At 41.6% G+C, this 23,359-nt stretch overlaps 1 protein-coding gene across 12 annotated transcripts in view; it reads right to left on the reverse strand.

Moving 5' to 3' along the window:
* TASOR (transcription activation suppressor) overlaps positions 1–14,258 on the reverse strand; it is a 132,470-nt gene extending 118,212 nt beyond the window's left edge. For 11 of the 12 annotated variants that reach the window (XR_009761484.1, XR_009761485.1, XM_061618269.1 and 8 more), the window contains exons 1-4: positions 12,220–12,784; positions 5,119–5,264; positions 4,202–4,294; positions 795–867 (exon numbers count right to left, since the gene is read on the reverse strand). Coding sequence is in view for 10 of the 12 variants with exons in the window: in XM_061618269.1 (XP_061474253.1) it covers positions 795–867; positions 4,202–4,294; positions 5,119–5,264; positions 12,220–12,580 (673 nt within the window). In the remaining 2 variants the exon portion in view is untranslated. Of the gene's footprint in view, positions 1–794; positions 868–4,201; positions 4,295–5,118; positions 5,265–12,219; positions 12,785–14,209 lie in introns of those variants that run through there. The other variant, XM_061618271.1, reaches the window with a different exon arrangement.
* Positions 14,259–23,359: the final 9,101 nt, after the last annotated feature.

Genomic DNA, 23,359 nt, shown 5'->3' on the forward strand with positions numbered 1-23,359 from the left:
AGTTAAAGACAACTCTAAATAACAAAAATCTCATCTTTAAATTTCAGAAGCTCAACAAGAGTTTTAAAATTATATTGTATGTATTTATATAAAGATATTGGCTTTGATCTGCACACATGATGCCGCCACTTGTGGAAGGGAGGGGACCAATTTTCTCCAGTTCCTTCAATCCACTGTTACCTCTGACAATCTGCTCTGAAGACCTGGAGGGTGCTCCAGAACAGTGTGTCAGATAGTACAGGGGACTCAATAAAGGAAGGGGCAAACTGAGAAAATTGTCTCCCCGCTCCACACACAAACCATGGGAAGCTTTTGCTGGATCCAAGGCCATCTATGAAAGTAACAATTATATCTGTGGAAGAGCAAGTCTGGAGCCAAGCCACAGAGATAGCTTTAGCTATCCTGGTGCCCTCCAACTATTTTAGACCCAACTCCCAGCATGGTCACTCTGGTTGGGACTTATAGGAATCGCGGTCCAAAACATTTGAAGGGCACCAGGTTGGCAAAGGCTTCCATAGAATATTAAAGAGTTACTAGTCATTTAGGTATCATTTGTTAATCCTCTTTAACCAGTGGTGCAAAAAAATAGGTTGTCAGATAATGTTGATAATCCACATAGCTGCAGTAAAAGCACCAGAAAGTCAGCCATGTCAAGAAAAAAATACTACACTAGGCTTAGGGAGAGAAGAGGCTGGACTTCACATACTGTTTAGAAATAATGACTCAACCCTCATCTGAAAACCTCTACTACTCTGTAAGCCACAAATTCCATGAAAATGAAAAATCATAGTTACCCATAGAAGGGCTGCCAAGCACTGTTATCTTGGAATGGCCCACCTGCAAGCCATTTTCACATATGCTTTGCACCTAAAATTAAGCATACAATTTAATAGTAACTGGAGTAATTATATTAGAGCACAAACCTGGCATTACATATCAACATTATTGTTCACACTTCAATTAAATGCTAATATTATACTATGCATTTGTGATGATGAAGCTTCTAGCATGGATTGGCTAAGCTTGTGTAATGGCACATTAGGTTCACAACCTCCTGAATGCCAGGACTTAACAAAACAAGCCTTCACTTCCACTCTCTGGCTCCAAGCTGGAGGGGAAAGCCATAGGTGTCCGACCTTGTCTCTGCTCCTGCCAGGTGCTCCAAGCTTGAGGTATCCAGCAGACATAAAGGCAGAGTGAGCCAACATGCCTCCACCTAACTTATTCACCTCCAACATGGAGGGGAAAGCTAAGACATGTGGTCTGTCTCTATGCCTACTGTGTGCTCTGAGTAACTACAGAGGCAAACAAGACAACACTCCTCCACCTCCCTTCTCCACTGCATGTTGGAAAAGGGAGGTGGATGCATGTTGGAAAAGGGAGGTGGAAAAGGGAGGTGTAGTTGCTACACACTCAGAGCACCCAGCAAGCACAGAACTGAAAGATGCCTCCAGCCCCCCTCCAATTGTGAGCTGGAGATGACTGGAGGTTGTTTTCACTTTGCATAGAAACCCTCACCCTAGCTCCAAACTTGGACATGGAGAGAAGATTGTGCCTAACCTCATTCTGTATTTCAAAGGTCAGTAAGGAACAAGAACCCAATTTTTTAGGGGAGAAGCATGTTTCTGGCAAGCAAATTTCTGGATCCCTGCAACGGACTCTTATGACAGCAGGAGATCAGTTTCAGTTGATGCAGCCTGATGATGTCGACAAGGTGCTTGCAACAATGCACTTGCTCTTCTTGGCTTATTACAGCTTGCTAAGGGGGTAAGACAGAGTAGATCCAGGGTGTATTTATTACATCTTTGCGGGGTGGAGTGCTGCCCTGAAAGTGGCAACAATCCAATCGCCCCTGAAAAAGCCCACCCTGGACCCACTGGTGTGACAACTACCACCCAGTCACAAATACCCTTTTTTTAGGGTAAGTGATTGAGAGAGTTGTTGCACAGCAATTGCAACTACTCTTGGATGAGACAAATTATCTTGACCCATTCCAATCTGGGTTTGGGCCTGGTTATGGGAGAGTGTGACCCTGTTATCCTTGCTTGATCTCTCAGCAGCTTTTGATTACATTGACCAAAGTACCCTTCTGAACCAACCTGGTGAGATGGGTATTTGAGGCACTGTTTTACAGTGGCACTGTTTTACAGTGGTTCCGATGCCGTCTCTGGGGTCAGTTTCAGAGAACAGCATTGGGTTATTGTATTTCAGCCCCCTGGCAGTTGTGCTGTGGGGTACTGCAGGGTAACATCTTGTCCCCAATGCTGTTTAACATCTATATGAAACCCTTGGGAGCAGTCGTCAGGATACTGGGGCAAAGTGTTAGCAGTAAACTGATGATACTTAGCTCTGTTTCTCTGTAACATCTGAATAGGAAGAGGCCGGCAAGCCTGGACCGCTGCCTGGACTCAGTGGTGGGCTGGATGATGGCCAGTAAACTGAGTCTGAATCCTAGCAAGACGGAGGCGCTGTGGGTAGGTGGTTCCCCAGTATGGATAACTGGTCAGTTGCCTGCATCGGATGGGGTTGTACTCTCTCTGAGACAGCAGGTTCGTAGTCTGGGGCTGCATCTCTGGATCCATCTTGGTCGCTAGAGGCCCAGGTGACCTCAGTGGCTAGGAGTGCCTTTTAACAGTTTTGGCTGGTAAGATGACCATTTCTGGGCCAGGATATGCTGAACACTGTTGTCCATGCACTGGTAACCTCCAGGCTGGATTACTGCAATGTGCTCTATGTGGGGCTGCCCTTGAGGCTGGTTCGGAAGCTGCAACTGGTTGAAAATGCAACAGTGCAACTGCTCACTGGGATAAGATATAACTAACATGTTACTCCGCTGCTGAAAGAATTGCGCTGGCTGCCCATTAGCTGCTGGGCCAAGTTCATGGTGCTGGTTTTGGTGGACATACAGTTTGGGACCAGGATACCTTATATACGTCTTACCCCTTATATACTCAGTCACTGTGCTCTGCAGATGAGGGCCTGCAGATACCATCTTAACAGGAAGTCCATTCTGCACAACACAGGAAGTGAACCTTTAGTGTTGTGGAATTCCCTCTCCTCCAATGTTAGATAGGCACCATCTCCATTATCTTTTTGGAGCTTATGGAAGACCTTCCTCTCTCAACAAGCCTTTTAAGAAGAGACCTTAATCCAGCTTTTTAAGATGTTTTTACAGATTTTTTAAAAAAATGTTTATAAGACATTTTCTTTTTGAGATGTTTTAACATGCTTTTAGTGTTTTGTTCACCACCCTGGGCTTCTTCTGGGAGGAAGGGCAGGACAGAGGTTTAATATATAATAATAATAAGCTACACTATACAAAATATAAAATAAGTATGTATTAAAAATCTATAGTTAATCTATAGTTATTAGTTAGAAAAGTAGTATATTATGTAAGAATAATTCACCACAGAGGAAAGTTTCTATATTTGTCAATGTCCAGGTTATACCTTGTTTTCATAAAATCACAAAACTGGAGCCAATCGTTCTAGAAATTCTCCATCTTTTGTCTGCTTTCTCTTGATTGTACAAATTTTAACAATTTAATTTTAATAAGTTTAATTGTTTCCATGACTTTCCAGATCTTTGCCGACCACTCTTTTACCATATTGTACTCCAAAAGGATTTTATTATTTGACAATTCCACCAAATATCATACCATTCACTTTTGGCTCAAAAGTAGCAGTGTGAAATTATCATATTCCCCCCTTTCCAAAAAGTTCATTTCCAATGCCTAACGATCTAGTTATTTACTCCATATCCAAGTATGACTTTCAAATACTGAGATTTAGCATGCTTACTCTGCACAGTACACTAGCTAATCTATTTCTAGCAACACATTTCCTACTACAAAGCAAACAAACAATAAACTCCTAGCATGCTGTTCAAGTTTGAACAGCAAATTGTTGCTAAGACTGGAAAAGAAACAGCAGCAGTGTGTCGAAGGTCTGAAAAAGTTAAACACTATTGTTCTAGGCTAATCAATCTAGAGCCTAGATCTTGGTTCTCTGTTGTGTGTATTTCACAATTCAACTGAAGCACAATAGCATCAGCTGAAATATTTCTGTTTTATCCAACACAGTCACCCCATTAAATGCAACAATTTCAGGCTGCGCAATAGAACTTCCCCTCCCTCTCCTTCTGGGGGTTCTTCGGCACCATTACACTTTAATAATTATTTCATAAAAACTAAAACTCTCACCAGAACACGCTCAACCTTTAGAAATGCAAATGTTTCAGTCAGCTCTTTTTCTGATCGGCCATCTTGTTTCAATTCTCTTCGTTTCTCTATGAACTTTCAAAAGACAAAAAATTAGTATATGTAACAAAAACTAGAATATACTAATGAAGTACGTTCTAGGATTTTGAAAATGTAAATTTGACAGAAAGGTACAAAGTACCAAGAAAAACCAAATTCTGTGGCCTGAGCGTTGTATTCAACAAAGTCCTACTCAGAGTAGATCCACTGAAATTAACGAACCTAAGTTAGCCATGTCTATTAACTTTAAAGAGTCTATTCTGAGACAACCCTATACACTGAATGTTTAGTTTATTTATCAATTGCTGTGTTTGCATAATTTATCATGCCTTTGTTAGCTAAGGCATAGAGACAAGGTGCTATGCAAATACAGGAGACAACCCCACAAGTACCAGATCTAATGAGGTACACAAGCATAAAGAAAATGGGTTGGATCGAAAAGCGATGCAAGTATAAGCACTCACACAACAGCTATATATTCTAAGGTCAAGTTGTATATTTTTGTGATGTAAGCTTCTTTGGACGTCCCTTTTGAAAGCAAAAGGCAGGATAGAAATCATTTTATAAGTAAATAAAATAAAATATGTCTAACCCCCTCCACCCCTCAAAAGCTTATCTGGAACTTAGTTTTATTCATATTTTGTAAAACCATCCATTACCAATTTTTTTACAATAACCTGGTAGCTTCAAATTACACATAATCACTTCATTAAGGTATTTCCTTACGCTGGTTTTTAAAGGGGGGGATGCATCAAATTTACAGATGAAATCATCTAAGTAAACATAAGCTAAACAAATACACATTTTTATGTACAAATTTCAGGCACTACTTCACTGTACATGACTAATAGGATACTCACTTCCTTTTCCAACAGTTCACTATGAACCAGACTGGCTTTTTTATATGTAAAATTGTCCTTTGAATGGTTTTCCAAATATAATGAATGCAAAATATTCACAACATCTTCAAATTCTCGAGATCCTGCAGTTATTGGCTGAAAAAGAGCTACAGAGAAAGAATACAATATATCAATATGTAGTTTGTTTGTCTTGCTAGTAATGTCAATACAACATCGATATATGTGCTTGTCAAAGTCACCTGGAAAGTTAATTACAACTTAGATTTGACTAATACTGTACCTATTCTTGTTCCCAATTTAATCTGTACTGTGTTCATTCATTATGTTAGTCTTATGAAATCATGTATATCTAAGAGTGGACGATTCGCTGCCACAGAGAGCTTATAAAGTTTTAGAAAAGAATTAGAGCATATGATAGAGATGAAATCAAACAAATTCCCTTCTCTCACATAGAACAGATAGAGCTACAAATGCAGTAAGTTGCACAATTTCCTTAGTAGCTTCCATTTTTTTCCAGGTCTGAATGAGTACTTTGCTTTGTATAACAACCTTTTGCCAGCATCGCATGCAGCTTTTCCTAGACTGCCTACAGAATGCGTAATGCATTCGATTTATCAAATGTTTACTATAGTTACACATTTAATGATAAAGAGCAGCTAGTGTGACAAATCTCTACCTAATGTTGAGCTATTCCCTCCTTTTCCAGCACCCCTCCACACCCCATCCCATATTGTTCTTCCAAGGGCCGGGGGACGCTTCTGAAATCTTTCAGAGGCACAGACTACAGGCAGGAGGAAAAGATTGGAAACCGAGAACTTATTTAAGTTAAGCTTTTTTAGGCTTCCAGCCATTATTTCCTTTGGAAAGATAGGGCAGTGTGTAAAGAAACCTTAATTAAAGGTGCACTTTTACCAGAAGGAGTCTGTTCTCTGTGGAGAAGCAGTATCAACTAATAAGAAAATTCAACTTTCCCCTCATTATGGCTTTGCATGCATGATAAAATGTAGAAAAGCAATGCTGGATTGAAGTGCTAAAGTTCATCAGCCCTGATCAGTTATCTCCACCATTTTTCTTCCAATGAAGCTACCTTGTCCAAACTTAAGTTCATCCCTCTTCCCACTCCTTTATGCTGTCATACACTTGTCAATCAATCTTCCTCTCTACCCTACCTCATCCACTTTCATTTTCTCTAAAAGTGCATGTAACATAAGAAGATCCCTCTATGCCCATGGGAACCATAAGCAGGACATGAGGGAAATAGCCCTCCACCACTGTTTGTCAGCAACTGGTATACTATCACCAGAATGAGAAGAAACATAGTTGCCATGCTTAATCCTCCCATAAATTCATCTTAGCCCAGTTTAAACCATTTAAACTGATGGCATCTTGTGGTAGCAAAATTCCACAGGTTCAATGATGTGGGCTTTATGGGGAATTTTCCTATGCACATTACAGTAACTTGCATAGGGTAATTTTCTGATGCCCTAGAGTTATCCAAAAGCTAAGAGCTGTGAAACTGCCAAGCTTTCCTGATAGTTATTTGCAATTGGCATTCATTCATTGTTATTAATGAAATTATAAAATGGAAAATTTTCCATGGAAAAATGAAGCACTGGAAAATTCTCTGACATGCATCACTACACAGGTTAACTGTGAAAGAACTCCTTCTCTAACCTGCTGCCTTCAAGATGGTTTGGACTACAACTCTCATCACCGCCATATTGGCTTGAGCCAATAGGAGCTGTCAACCAAAACAGCTGTAGTGAAAGTCTGTTTTTGCCTTGCCTAGGATCTAGTATTGTGAAAGAGGGAAGAAAGCTTATCTCTATTTACTTCTATCTCCCTACTCATCTTTTCTAAACAAAATGAAATCCTACACATTGTAACCTTCTTTGAAGTGGCTCCACACCCCTTTTCAATTTTCATTATAAAGCATTTTTATTTTTAGCACAGCAAAGAAACACACAAGTCATGGCCAGAAAACCACAAATCAAACCGATTATCCGATTATTATGCAAAACAGATTCCACATAGTAATGTAGTGTATCTGCTCACTCTCTTTTTCCCCCCTTGTCTTACTTCTCACAAAGCATTAGGTTCAGTACATATGGAACAGAAAGGCAGATAATCAAAAAGCAAGTTTGGATGTCAACTCTCCCAAGAATTTCTCATCTTCAAAACTACATCTGCCTTTCTAACTTTGATTGCCCTTTTTTGCACCTGATCCAACTCTGCAATATTCTTTTTGAGATGTGGTGACTAGAATTATGCACAGTATATTAACCCAAAGGAATCAAGCTCTTTTGCTGCTACCCAGAGGATTCCCATGATTCCTCTAAAAAGGATATCCATGTTCATGTGTCCAAGCCATGTCAACCAAGGAAGAGAAAGTAAGTGCACTAGGCTACAAACTTCCTTTTATGCTATTTTTCTACTTTCAAGCTTTTTGCATATTTACATAAGAGAGCACTTAAATGCAATTCTCCACCTGCTTTGATTCCTCTACACATGACAGAGGGATGAAGGGAAAGTCTGTATTTTGTCTGTTTTCAGGTATGACTTTTGCAGTCTTCTTTCAGCAAAAGCTTTACCCACAGGCAAACAACACATGAGCTCGTTTTACTTCCTGTGGAGCTTCAGAGAAAGAAAGGAAGTGACTCAACTCTGTAACTCTATCTTGGCTTTTTCCTATGATGCAATGCAAGATGCTTGAGAAAAGGCAAGTTGAGAGAAGGACTTGCACTTGATGCCTTTTTTTCCACAAGAAAAACATGCCATTATCCATTCTGCAAGTCTCTATGCACATATGGTGGACGGGGAAAGGAAGTGTAGCAGATTTCATTTCCAGCATTGTTTTTTAAGGAACTAGTGCAAATACCGCTTCTTCCTACTGCATATCTGGCACAAAGGCAGAGATCTCTGCTTCTCCATATTGTCAAAAAGAAATCACAAAGAAGTTAGGCAAGGGACAAGGGATTTATGGAGCCAATTTGGGAAGGAAATAATGAGGCATTACAGCATCGTAAGATGGAAATTGTGTTGCAAATTTCATTTTTTAAAATAGACTTAGCTCACTTTGTTCTAGGGGGGGAAGTCATTTTTTGTTGCAAATGGAGGAAGCATCAACATGATTGTGCAATATAACTAGGGGTGTTTTGCCCGTGTGTACATATTCTAGTACGGATATTCTCCACAGATCTGGATTTTGAGAATTTGATTTTAGACTGGTTTGCATGTCATGGTAAGCTAAACTACAACTTAGTCAGACTGTGTGAATATGCAGCCACTTTGCTCCACTGCACTGCACTAACCAGGACTCATGGTTAAGCTCTCTCTTCACTAACCATGAGCTGTAGCCAGTGTTTGTTCTAGCTTACAGCTTGTGGTTAACGAGCAGAGAACTTAGCCACGAGTCATAGTTCAGACAACATGCTTAGCCAAACAATGGCATAACTCAGTGTGGTGGAGCAATAAAAAGGGTCTGGGAAGAGCAAAGCAGCTGCATGATTTAGGGGGGTACAGGAGGGCTCAAGGGGGAATTATTTCCTCCCCATTCCACTAACAGAAGTCTTACCACCAGCTGAGCAACACTGCTGGATACAACAAATTAGGAACCCATAGAAAGGAAATGTGTTGGCTTTGATTAAAAATGGGAGTCAATAATTATTTTAAAAAATCATTTTCAGTTTTCACTAAAGCTGGCTAAGAAGGGAAGAGAAGCACAACAGCAAACTAATGAAACTCAGGAACTATGAATTTAATTTATAGGGTCTTGCTCACTAAACTGAAGGATGAGCACAGAATGTTATATGCAGTACGAACCAGACACACAGAATTATAGATCCAGCTTTAATAATTATAGACCACAACCCAAGCCAAAAGAACAGGAACTGAACAGCAACTATATGATAATCCTCCGAGATTCCATTAGGACTCTCCTGCTTTTGAGTTGACCTATATTTTATGAAAACACCTTAATATATTTTCCGGTTAGCCATGGCTTGATATTAGCACATAAGAAGCTGTCTTATACCAAGTCATACTATTTGTCCATCTAGCCCAATATTATCTATTATTCGCTATTGACCTGCAGCATCTCATAGTGTGGTCTCTCTCATCATGAGCTATCTGATCTTTTTTAAAAAAAGAAACAACTGGAGACTGAACCTGGGACCTTCTGCAGAAAAGCATGCGCTCTGTCACTGACACTCCCTCCCATATATACTCACAGATGTCTCCTTCATCTGCAAGGTGAAGAAGTATGACAGTGCTTAATAATTCCTTAACTTTGTGAAGGAAAGCTTAATATTTTCCCCACAATTTCAGACAACTGTTGCAGCATCTTAAGGAATTCTTCTTGCACATATTATAATATTGCTAGAAATGTAGTAATGTTCATTTCCTTAAAGCAGAAAGCAGAGAACTGCTACAACAGTTCCAAAATGAAAGGGGAGGGGAAATAGTTTAAATACAGAGTACTGAAAGATATCGACCTGAAGGTTGATCAAGAAACTTGAAGTAACACTTTTGAAAGAAAAACCAAAATATGTCACCCTATTTGATGAATAGTTGTGTTAAAATGATCTGAAGTGTCTTGACTTTCATGTTAAAAAGCCCCTCACATTTCAACTCTTTTAAGGTCCGCTCTGTAGTTCATCCCTCTAAAGAAAAACCAAGTTCCCACTTAGCAGTGTCTGGAAAGAAAAGTCTCCAAGGAATTATGACTCGCCACAACTAATCTTGGGAAAAGGCTAAATACATAATCCCTCTATTAGCTCCTTCACTGCTTTGCTCTTTTTGAGTCTAATGTTTTCTACAATTCTCTGGACAGTATGGTTCTCACGATATCGTATTCCACCTCCTGTTTATTAAGGCTTTACTGCTGTATAAAAAGACATGAAGGGGGGAATTTCTTCTATTTTTCAGGTTAAGATTTTAAAATCTCTTAATTATAGACACAAATAGTTGTAATTTTCACAGTATCCTTTTGAAAGAGACAAGAAAGAACAACTGGAATCAATTGAAACTTCCAAAATGGTCTAGAGACATCTCTCAAACAGAACAGGTCCATCTCTGGCCAATAACTGGATAAAAGGCTATGAAGGACCCTCCTCTGAACTTCTTTGGGGAAAGGGTGGGACACAAATGTAACACAAAAAAGAACTTTAAAGGGTGGGAAGTTGTGTTTGATGCATACATTGGAGAAAGGCAAACACTAGAAGGAGGAAGTTTTCATATGTTCTGAAAGGAAGAAGGCACTGCTCGATACCCAAAATCTCACCAAAAAAAATCTAGTGCCATACATTTATTTATGAATTTTCATCCAATCCATGAAAAAAATGAAAGTATTATCAATACACAGACCATCCACCACACCACAGTTGTTCATTCTGAATAATGGTACCTCTCAAAACACCTTGGCTGCTTCCAGTAGGTACATCAACATTATGTTGCTGCGTGAACAGGGCTGAAACAGTAGTACTTCATACTAGGACACAGTAACTGTTCATCTATCAAGACTTGAAGAGCACAAAAGTGCTAAAAGAGGTGGTTCTATTCTACTCCAGTATTTCTAGAACTACTGGAATGATTTGCAAGAGACCCATTAAGAACTGTAACTGCACCAGGAAGTTTAAGACTGATCAAGAGTAAATTCAGGTATCAGTAAATTTAGGCAGAATTAGTTTGCCACTCTGAGGCACAGAGCCAGTATAGCATAGAAGATAAGTGTTGAGTAGAACCTGGGAGGCCAAAGTTCAAATTCCCAGTCATCCATGTTTATTGGAACCTTATGGCAGTTGCTGTCTCAGCCAAACCCACCTTAAAGGGGTGCTGTAAGAATAAAATAGAAGACCCATGTATAACACCTTGAACTCCTTGAAGTAAAATGGAAAATAAATGTAACAAATACATCCAAGCTGTAGCGCTAAAGATATCTTCAGGACCCTACAGTGGTTAATGAATCACTTCACATTTTATAGAGAACAAACAAGCAACAAAGGCATAGAATCTGCATTTAGTGCAGTCCCAACTTTTCCAGCTTATTTTTCTGACATTCATAGTTGAACCTCATCCTAGAGATGCCCATAATATGAAACAGAGTCTAGTGGCCAGACTTCATCTAAGTAATATTCCTTAGGTGACATGACTTTTAGACAAAACCAGATCATCCTCCATCAGATGATAACGAGGAAAGGTCCTCAACCTACTAGGATTCATCTTTGTATGCAGACTAAAGGTAGATGTCAGCTTCTGGGAGAAGCCAACCCAACCCACCTTTACTTTCTCCTTACAGAGTAAGGTTGCTTTATTTTAACACTACTTGAGTTAAACTGCCTTGGAGAAGGAAAGATGAAAGGTGTTAAAGTCATGGCACCCTCCTGATCAGTGGATCCCCATTTCTTTATTGAGGTTAAAGAATAAGACCACTTTTGAAGGCTCAAAGCAGATTCTCACTGAAAAAGCTAACTGAAGGCAAACAAAAAGTAATCCCCTTGCCACAAAAAGCAAACATTAGTATACTGGAAGATCAACCAGACAACACCAAGGGAATTAGAATCAGCAACAGCACTTCCTTTGGAACTGGGATCCACTTCCCTCCAGCAACGAGAGGGAGGTACAAGTGGCTTTCAACAGGAACGAGGAAGCCATCCTTTGAAAACTTCGTCCAAGTGACCGCGTTTAACGCGGTCACGTCAGCCTACCCTAAAAAAGGATGCTTCGCTCTTCCTCTGCTGCAGACAGCGCAAGAGGCGACATGCCATCTTCCCCGCGCTCTCCAGAGAACCATCTTCTCTGCGAGCTGGCGCGAACGTTGGATTGTGGGGGCACCAAGCCATTTCTTTCCCATCCCCCAAAAGCCGTATCCAGCCTCTTCCACTTCTGCAATTTCAAAGCCAAACGGGGTGTGTTTTCCACAAGCCTCTCTTTTTTTCCTCTGCCTAAGAAAAAAAAGGGCATGGGGGGGAGCCTGCCTGGGCGCTACTCTCCTATCCGAGCCAGCCAGCACAGTTTCTCAGCGCCTGCAAGGTTCTGCATGCAGCTGTGGAGCAGGAAAGGGAAGAGGGAAGAAGAAGGGAGGGAAGGATGCGGGGAAACAACCTTTCTTTTCTCTGCTCTTCCTGGGTATTTGAAAGTTTTTCTTAAGAGGCAGGTCTTCAGAAGCTTTAGGGAGCGAGGCCCCCAGCCTATCGCTAAGCTGAGGCTGCTCGTGGGCCACGGAGCCGCTACTCTTGCGATAGCCATTGCGTGGGGATCCCCTGTCCTCGCCGGCGGCCCCTAACAGCGTCTCTTCGTCGATTCTGCTTCTCTCAGAGCGGCCGCCATCTTGTGTGGAATCCTCCGCTTCGGCTGCTACAGCTGCAACTCTGTTCTCCACACCGGAGAGGCCGCTACTGTCCTCCACCCGTTGAGGCTCCTCTGGCATATTCTCCCCGCCGCTCGTAGCCACGGCATCCGCCATTAAGCTGTACAACACTACACCGGGCCCGTGATCTTTGTCCCCCAACAAGCCACCCCTTCCTTAAACCCATGCACGACACCACCAAAATTACCCTCCCACTACATACACGCACGCAAACAACCACTCCTTCCTTCCTCCCGCGTTTGCTCTCCCCACTTTCACTCTAACATGGCGGTGGGGCGTCAGATAGGAGGCGGAGCTTGTTCTCCTTCACTTGCAGCCAATCCGTACACAGCGCTACTTATAAATAAGAGAAGGCACGCCTCGGGCGTGCTATGAAAATGGTTGAAGGGTCACGAAGCATAGTATGAGAATCGTTGGTCTGGTTTCGGGGTTTCCTATCCTACCGTTGTGCTTTGAACATTATACAAGAAAAATATGGGAATAAATATTTTATTGCATTCACTGTTTTCTTTCACCTACTCTAGCAAGCAGGAAATGATGCTCCGACTTTCCTTAGTGAAGGAAAAGGGTGTGTTTCGGCGGGCTTTACACTTTTAAAACAAGACAGTGCAAAAAGATTGTCCTCGCGACACTGTAAAGGTGGAACCAGCGGGGACTGAAGTACACCGGTCATCCCGGTCGTCTTACTCGTCTTTGTCGGGTGTAGACCTTGCTTGAATGAAGTTCTATTCTTCCCTGCTTATTACTGTTTCGTTATTTAATTTTTAGGAACGGCAGCAGAAAATATCAGCGGGATTTCCATCTTTACCACACACAATTCTGTTTTCATTGAATTTTATGTGCAACTTCCTTTTTGGACTCCTGAGACTTTAAGTGTTTATAATCCTGTAGCGGAAGACTATTTTCTTGATAAGTAACGGGAGTAGGGTTGCCAGGTGGGAACCATCCAAAAACCTGAGAAAATGGGGGTGGGCCCTAGTGATGTCATGGGGCGGGCCCTAGTGATGTCATGGGGCGGGCCCTAGTGACGTCATTAAACATGATACATTGTATCAACCACAGTTGCTTGGAGCATAATGAGAGGGATATTAAGGCTAAAATCCAATACCCACTTATTTGGGAGTAAGTTCCATTGAACTCAGTGCAGCCTACTCCTGCAGCCAGGCAGGCAAACCCCAGGCAGGCAGGCAGGCAGGCAGGCAAACCCCAGGCAGGCAGGCAGGCAAGCAAGCAGGCAAACCCCAGGCAGGCAGTCAGGCAAGCAGGCAGGCAGGCAGCAGGCAGGCAGGCAAACCCCAGGTAGGCAGGCAGTCAGACAGGCAAACCCCAGGTAGGCAGACAGGCAGGCAAACCCCAGGCAGGCAGGCAGGCAAACCCCAGGCAGGCAGGCAGGCAGGCAAACCCCAGGCAGGCAGGCAGGCAGGCAGGCAAACCCCAGGCAGGCAGGCAGGCAGGCAAACCCCAGGCAGGCAGGCAGGTAGGCAAACCCCAGGCAGGCAGGCAAACCCCAGGCAGGCAGGCAAACCCCAGGCAGGCAGGCAGGCAGGCAAACCCCAGGCAGGCAGGCAGGCAGGCAAACCCCAGGCAGGCAGGCAGGCAGGCAAACCCCAGGCAGGCAATGCCTGCCTGCCTGCCTCTCTCTCCCTCCCTCTCTCTCTCTCTCTCTCAAGCGGCCTGCTTACCCCAGAGGCCTAACAGACACCTGAGACAGAGAGGCCTTCTTACCCCCTCTGCTGGAAACGACGAAGTGCTCTGGTCCTCTTCCTGTCTCTCCACTTACAGTCCCGCCCTCAATGAGAAAGGGCAGGAAGCCGGCCAGCCACAGCGTCAATCACGCATGCGTGGCTCACGGAGACTCGCAAAACCCGGAGATTAGCCTCTTCAAAGGAACTATGGCCGGAGGCCGGAGATGGACCCTTTTTGCCGGAGAGTCCGGCAGAAAACCGGAGACCTGGCAACCCTAAATGGGAGATATGCTATAACCCTTCTGTTTCATCTCCATATTCCAGGGAAAATATGATTTCTCCTCAAACTGACAAAAGCATATCTTCTCAAAATGCTCATGGAACATTAAAGTTATCAATAAAAAGACAGCTAAAAACAGATACTTAAAACATTCAAAATCGAATTAACTTTAACAATATGCTAAAAACAGATTAAAACGCATGTAACTTTCTACAGGCCTGTCTCAACAAAAATGTTTTAAGCAGATGCCTACAAGAGTGTAATGAAGGTGAATAGGCAGGGAGTTCCATCACGCTGAGATTTGGCAGTGCTCTGAACTGGGTAGGGCAGGTGTGAGCTGCGTTTCTATCATACTGACCCTCTGTTTTAATCTGTTCTTATCTTACTTTGGTTTAATTGGTTTTTGAATGTTTTTAAGTATGTTTTTAACTGTCTTTTTATTGATAATTGGTGTGTCACTTCAGAGTTTCATTACAATCAAGCAGTGTATAAATTTTGTTAAAATAAAGGTCACCTAAAGATTCCGAAGTATAGGATCAGGGACCAGTGTTGTTGGGTACCTGCCAAGATTCGCATGCCTTCAGGGGATCAACCGCTGTGGCCCTGCTGCTGCTCCTTGCCCTTCCTGCCTGTTCACTGGCCTTTTTTTTTAAGCATGCAAGCAGTGACAAGATGGAACAGTATCCCCCACCAGCCTTTCCCAACCAGTGTGCCTCCAGATGTTATTGGACCACAACTCCCATCAGCCTCAGCCAGCATTGCCAATGGTAAGGAAAAATGGGAGTTGTGGTCCAACAACATCTGGAGGCACACTGGTTGGGAAAGGCTGCCCCACTCCATTGCATTCACATGATCTGTCTCTTGTGGGGGGTGCAGGTTGGGCTTTAAGGTCTCCCAAACGGCTTATATTTCAAAGGACTTTCAGCCAAGGACCTCACCAAAGGCTCCTAAGGCTTCAATCCAATACATGCCTACTCATAAGTAAGCTCCATTGGGTTCAATGTGACTTACTCCCAGGTAAGTGTGTATTTACAACACAGCAAAGGCTCTTACCATATATGGAGCAAGAAATGCCAGATGTCCAAACTGGATTTAGAAAGGTAAGAGGCACCAGAGATATTGCAAACATACGTTGGATAATGGAACGGAGCAAGGAATTTCAGAAGAAAATCACCCTGTGCTTTATAGACTACAGCAAAGCCTTTGACTGTGTAGATCATGAAAAACTATGGAATGCTTTAAAAGAAATGGGGGTGCCACAGCATCTGATTGTCCTGATGCGCAACCTATACTCTGGACAAGAGGCTACTGTAAGGACAGAATATGGAGAAACCGATTAGTTCCCCATTGGAAAAGGTGTGAGGCAGGGTTGTATTTTATCACCCTATTTGTTTAATATGTACGCAGAACATATCATACGGAAAGCAGGATTGGACCAAGATGAAGGAGGTGTGAAAACTGAAGGGAGAAACATCAATAATTTAAGATATGCAGACAATACTATACTCTTAGCAGAAGCCAGTAATAATTTGAAACGAATGCTGATGAACGTTAAAGAGGAAAGCACAAAAGCAGGACTACAGCTGAATGTCAAGAAGACTAAAGTAATGACAACAGAAGATTTATGTAACTTTAAAGCTGACAATGAGGACATTGAACTTGTCAAGGATTATCAATACCTTGGCACAGTCATTAACCAAAATGGAGACAATAGTCAAGAAATCAGAAGGCTAGGACTGGGTAGGGCAGCTGTGAGAGAACTAGAAAAGGTCCTCAAATGCAAAGATGTATCACTGAACACCAAAGTCAGGGTCATTCAGACCATGGTATTCCCAATCTCTGTATGGATGTGAAAGTTGGACAGTGAAAAAGGCGGATAAGAGAAAAATCAACTCATTTGAAATGTGGTGCTGGAGGAGAGCTTTGTGCATACCATGGACTGCAAAAAAACCCAAATAATTGGGTGTTCGAATAAATTAAACCAGAACTGTCACTAGAAGCTAAAATGATGAAACTGAGGTTATTATACTTTGGACATATAATGAGAAGACATGATTCACTAGAAAAGACAATAATGCTGGGAAAAACAGTAGAAGAAGAGGGAGGCTAGATTGATTCCATAAAGGAAGCCACAGACCTGAACTTACAAGAGCTGAACAGGGTGGTTCATGACAGATGCTCTTGGAGGTGGCTGATTCATAGGGTCGCCATAAGTTGTAATCGACGTGAAGGCACATAACAACAAGTGTGTATTGAATTGCAGCCAAAATGTCGTAAGCAGGGTATAAGAGAATAGGGCCATTCGTGAATTAGCAACAGGGTAACCAGAGAGTAGAGTTAAATAGGTATTTCTCACAATGAAAGTGTAATATGTTTGGGTTTGATATACAGAGCCAACAGTTAACCCGGTCTTTCTGGGTACACAATACGCCTCAAATTTTGTCATTACTGCACTGAACTTCATGTTTTCTCCCTCTGCAAACTGGAAGTTATGGTAAATCTCCAATGCTTCTTCCCCCACCACATGTAACATTATTGATTATTTCACTATATTAGGTTTCCCTTTAGCCCCTGTGGCTGCCAGATAGAGTTCAAATGTTTGCTTGAATTTTCTCCAGTTTTCTGCAATATTCCCAAACATTTTCAGGCTTGATGGAGGTTGTAAAATAATGACCATAATGACCTTTGTGCTGAGGAAGCTAGTGGTTCTTCTGCTGTTAAATTTAGACTAGACCTCAGGCCTCTGGGTAAGGTCCTTTCCAATAGCACTCAGCTGCCCCAAGGCAGAAGAAAGGTACACACTGCTTCAGAAGCCTTGTAGCATCAACTTCTGACACCATGTAATATGTTTGAGTTTGATCTATTATACATCCACGAGAGTGGTGACTGTATACTATAGCCAGCGTGGAGTTTTTCACATTCTGCAATGTTGGTCTTTTGGGTTTGGGCAATTTGGGTTGGTATTTCACAGTCCAATCCACTTCCTGTGTAGCTTGGAAGAATTTGATAACGTGCCTCTGAGCATATGGTGAGTGGTGGCAACACCTGCAATCAGCCCAAATAATAGAAACAAGACATGTGCTGTGCTGATCTTGTTTTAGCAGGGAGGAAGCAACATTATTAAGACAGTTGATATAGTTCAGATGGTCACTTTAAATATGTCTGATGTACTTTGCAATTTTAGTGGAGTTTCCTATAGGAAATCATTTTCTTTTATTTCTATTTCTGTTAATATGTGAAGTACAGCAACACTTTGCAAAATTTACACTAAAAAAACTCCAAACAGAATTGTGGAATAACGGAACTGACTTCTGTAGAATAGTCTCCAGTGAACATCAGGAGTGTCTCAATTTGCATTAGACAAAACAGTGGGAGGTGAAATATATTCTAGAAAAATTCTAGATGTGCTCTATGTTTTAAAATGGCATTGAAATTAATAATAAATTTGACAGGTTTCTAGGATGAAAAATGAGAGAAATAAAATTTTCTAGATTAGATTCTCTGTAGAAACATTAGTAACACGGGAAAGAACCAAAGTAAGAAGAACACCAACAAACATACAAAAATATAATTCTCCATCTTTGGAAATGGCAGGTGTTGCCACCACTCAGCTCAGAGGCACGTTACCAAATTTTTCCAAGCTACACAGGAAGTGGACTAGACCATGAAAGACCAACCCAAATTGTGTTTGCATTTTGACAAATTTGTAGCGCAGTCCAATATCTCAGAGAGGAGGTCAGGTCTCCTGCTCCCCTGGTGCATTCACTATAGCTGTCCAATTTCCCTGCTTTTTAAAGTTTGATAGAAATATCTGTGGGCTATAGGTATGTTCTTAAACCTCAAGGTTTTTTGCCTATTAGTGAATAGAGCCAATAGATAACAAGGTAGTTTTATTAAGTAATAGATACAACAACATATTTTCCCCTCAAGCTCCTTCAGTCAGCCAGACTCCACCCCCTCACCCCATTCTTCATGGATCATCGCTAAACTTCCATCCCAATGTTTCTTGTAAGAAAAAAGTCTCTAAATTACTACCAACACTACAGGAAGTAAGATGTAATCCCCCCCCCAAATCTCTATTGGAACCAATGCTACTTAATAGTCAGTGGTGAAGTGACCAAAAGCTCGTGATTAACACCAAATTGTTCAGGATGGTGAAAACCAAGGCAACTGTAAAGAGTGATATGTCTCCAAATTGAGTGAATGGGCAACAAAATGGCAAATGAAGTTCAACTGAACTTGTCAAGGATTATCAATACCTCGGCACAGTCATTAACCAAAATGGAGACAATAGTCAAGAAATCAGAAGAAGACTAGGACTGGGGAGGGCAGCTGTGAGAGAACTAGAAAAGGTCCTCAGATGCAAAGATGTATTACTGAACACTCAAGTCAGGATCATTCAGACCATGCTATTTCCGATCTCTATGTATGGATGTGAAAGTTGGACAGTGAAAAAAGCGGATAAGAGAAAAATCAACTCATTTGAAATGTGGTGTTGGAGGAATGCTTTGCACATACCATGGACTGTGAAAAAGACAAATAATTGAGTGTTAGAACAAATTAAACCAGAACTGTCACTAGAAGCTAAAATGATGAAACTGAGGTTATCATACTTTGGACACATCATGAGAAGACATGATTCACTAGAAAATACAATAATGCTGGGGAAAACAGCAGGGAGTAGAAAAAGAGGAAGGCCCAACAAGAGATGAATTGATTCCATAAAGGAAGCCACAGACCACCCACAAGGTGGTTCATGACAGATGCTCTTGGAGGTCACTGATTCATAGGGTCGACATAAGTCACAGTTGACTGGGAGGCACATAACAACAACATAAGCTGATGAAATTTGAACTTGCTGGACTTTCCAGTAAAAAGATCTAGGGGTGGATAGTCCAGATGAAAAGGCAAATTCTGTCTAGAGCACCAGTACAAAAAGGAGACATTCCATGTCAGGGAACACTAGGAAAGATGTGGGCATGGAAATGCCAGTATCATCATGGCCTTCCTTGGATAAGGGTCCTTCTACATGGCACTTTATTGTGGCCTTAGTGATGATCAAGCTCCAAATTTTTTCACAGCATCCACACATCATCATAAAAATGATAGCCTGTACTTTTTCTTCATTTAATGTGGATTTCCCTTTACCATGGAGAATCTGTTAAGTAAAAATAACCAGTTCGGTCGTCATTGATGGCGTGGAAGTTTCTTAGCACAAATATTTTTGGAGGTAAGGGGGGGGTTCTCTAGTGTGTGGTGATGTTTCATTGGGTGTTCTCTGTTACCACACCCTCTGCTTTCATTTGCTCCTCACTTGAGGACACTCTAGCCATTTTATTTCTGGTGGCCCAAATGATATGATTGTGCCTATTTCCACAGATTGCGCCTTGCTGATCGTTTGCAATTCATCTATCAGCCTTTTAATTTTCAATACAGAGGTTTCACACAACATTGCTCTTGCAAAAAACTATATTAAAAATATTAGAAATAATGCTTCCATTCCATGTTTTAAATACTCTGCATTTCTGATTGCCCTCTCTGAAAAAGGATATAGCTGAGAAAAGGGCAACCAAAATGATCAAGGGGTTAGAACAACTCTCCTTTGAGGAAAGGCTAAATCATTTATTTATTTATTAAAATTATTTCCTGCCCTTCCGCCCAGAAGGGAGTGGCAACCAAAAACACTAAAAGCATTCTAAAACATATTAAAACAAAACATCTTACAAAACATATTAAAGCAAAATATATTTTAAAAATCTTTAAAAGCAATTCCAACACAGATGAGGACTGGAATACGGACTCTACTTAAAAGGCTTGTTGAAAGAGGAAGGTTTTCAGTAGGAACCGAAAAGACAACAGAGAAGGTGCCTGTCTAACATTTACGGGGAAGGAATTCCAAAGTGTTAGTACCACAACACTAGAGGTCCATTTCCTATGTTGTACGGAATGGACTTCCTGATAAGATGGTATCTGCAGGAGGCCCTCACCTGCAGAGCACAATGATCAACTGTGTATATAAGGGGTAAGGCAGTCTTCCAGGTATCCTGGTCCCAAGCTGCATAGGGCTTTGTATACCAAAACCAGAAGGCTAGGTAGTTTAGAAAAAAGACAACAAAGGAGGTACATGATAAGAGATATAAAAAATATATATGATGTGGAGAAAGTAGATGATGGAGGTTTTTCTACCTTCCATGTAATATACTAGAACTTGGGGTCATTAAAAAAAAAAGATTGGTAGTAGATTCTGTTTAGCAAAAGAACACACTTCATAGAACCTATAACTAGGCTGATTAGCTTACTGCTACCGGGTGTGGTCAGCCACAAGCTTAGATGGCTTTAAAAGGGATTAGACAAATTAATGGAGGATGATCAGTGGCAAGTAGCCTTGATAGCCAAGAAGAACCTCCATATTCATAGGCAGTGTACTTTTGAATACCAGTTGCTTGGGGACCAACAATTAGGAACGGTTGTTGCATTCTGACCCTGCATGTGGCTTTCCAGAAGTCTCTGGCTCACCCAACAAGGTGGCTCTTATACTCACAGGCTTGGCTTGCACAACATAGTAAACCAAAAGATAGCTTACCAGGACTGTGTAAATGTGTGGGTTCCCAGAGAGGAGCTTATCAGAGTTTAACATATATTGCAGTGGAGTGCAGAAATGAATAGTCTGGTAAGACTAGTTGTGGAAAGAATAAAGAAGCTTATGTTTTATTACTACTGGGGAATAAAGTCATTCTGAGTACAGACATATATGTGACCATTATGGAGTCATGAGGCTAGCACTCACAAACATTCTCTCTTAACTTTCCTCTTTCAACAAGCCTTTTAAGTTGAGACCTATCCCAGTCTGCATCTGTGTCAGAATTGTTTAATATGTTTTTAGTAATGTTTTTAACCCTTCTTAAGGTTTTTTTTAAATGTTTTTAATGCTGTTTTGTTTTAATGTATTTTAAGATCTGTTTTTATGATGTTTTAAAGTGTTTTAGTGCTTTGTTTGCCACCCTGGGCTCCTGCTGGGAGGAAGGGCAGGATACTAATTAAATAAATAAATAAATAAATAAATAAATAAACTGGCTAGAAAGAAAAAGGAGGTAATGCCTGAGAAATCAAACCAGTTATTACTTTTAAAGAAGGAATCGGCAAAGGAAGAATAGGTTGCCTTTTAGTTTATTCCCACCCCCCTTGCTGGTTCAGGTGACTTGTTACAAGTGTTGCTGCTTTACTTCCAACAGAGTTTGCAGCCACTTTGACTTAGTGTGTCATTTGAACCTGGGTATGTGGTTAAGCTCACTAACCACTGGTTTAACCATGAGACCACATTAGGATGACACAGTAAGCCAAACCTGACTTAGCTCTGCATGGTGTGGTACATAGGACATAAGAAGCTGCCTTATATTGAGTCAGAGTTTCAGCCAAGGGACATTCCTAGCCCTAGCTGGAGATTTGATTTGATTTAATATTTATATGACACTTTTCCAACAACCAAGCTGAGCTTAAAGTGGTTCACAGCAACAATAAAGCATTAACAAATAAAAACAGCACTTCCTAATCCAGAAAGAAATATCCAACAAAGGTACAATAAGTACAATAATTGAATCAGAACAATAAGGGTACTATAAACACAATAAATGAATCAAAACTGTGTAAAATAATGTGAATCAATCATATGTCCGGCATGTCAATCAACACTGTGTGTTGCATGAGGATGGTGTTTATGTGTTTTTTCAATAAATATTTCTCTTCCTCTCAACACCTCCTTGGCTGTCCATACTTCCTGATCCAAGTGGCAAGCCCTTCTGGGTGTGCCCCTCTGGGTACCACACCCTTTTGTCTGGTGCTGTCTTTATCTGCCTTGGGGCCTCTCAGGCTCAGTGTGATTCAGTCTGCCAGCTGCACTGAGCCGCGGGTCACAGGTGGTTCTCTTCTCCCCCCCCATAATGATCAGGGAGCTGGTGTCCGCAGCAGCTTGGAGTCCAGGTGCTTTTGCAAGGAGAGGGGGAATTGGTGATGTGGAGTCCCTCTCACCTTCCTCGCAGGCCCTGGCTTTGGCTTCAGCTTCCTCACGTTCGGCACTGTCTTTTGCCAGGAATTGAACCTGAAACCTTCTGCATGTAAAGCAGGTGCTCAACCACTGAGCTACAGCCCTTCCCCTTCCTCTATGGGAGCAGCAAAGCAGCTGCAGGCTCCTCTCCAGGATCATACATGTTCACATGGTCCCAGTAAGCCATAAGCAGGTCCCAGTCAGGATTATTAAGGTAATAACAGGGTGGCCTTTTTAAAAAAAGTTACTTTCTGAACCAAAGCCAATTTACAGGCAAAAATAAACTATGGTTTAATGTATAAGTGCTTTGCTCGTCCCCTGCTCTTGACTGTGCTCTGCAGGGGAGAAAACAAGCCAGAGTCTGGGTTGCTGTCACAGGTGAACCCAGGCTCGGGGTTTGTTTCCATCAAATAAACCACATGTGGTACACCAAAAACATACCTTTGCTCTGCTTGGGGTTTCTTTGGAGAAAAACAAACCAGAAGCTTGGTTTCACACATCCTAGCAACCCAAACTCTGGCTTGTTTCTTCTCCCACCTAGCACACTCAGGAGTGGGGGAGGAGGAAAGCATGTCTGCATATTAAACCATAGTTTATTTTGAACTATGGTTTAACATTGTATCCGAGCCATGCATAAGTGTGGATTCTAACCTACATTAACGTTTGCAAGAACTGAACTGGAGATGGTGATGGTTCTAAATTAAAGCAGCACAAAATGGCAGCATTTAAACTTGTGCACATGGTAGGAGTAGTAGGATATAGCAATAATTTTTAATCAACAGAGCAAGGAAGAAACTAAGTGAATGTTTTTGAAACTAACTCGTTGGTAGGGTTGCCATATTGCCCGGCTGGGTTTTACTCAGATTGTA

Source organism: Rhineura floridana, chromosome 3, assembly GCF_030035675.1.
Source record: "Rhineura floridana isolate rRhiFlo1 chromosome 3, rRhiFlo1.hap2, whole genome shotgun sequence".
Taxonomy (NCBI): Eukaryota; Metazoa; Chordata; class Lepidosauria; order Squamata; family Rhineuridae; genus Rhineura; species Rhineura floridana.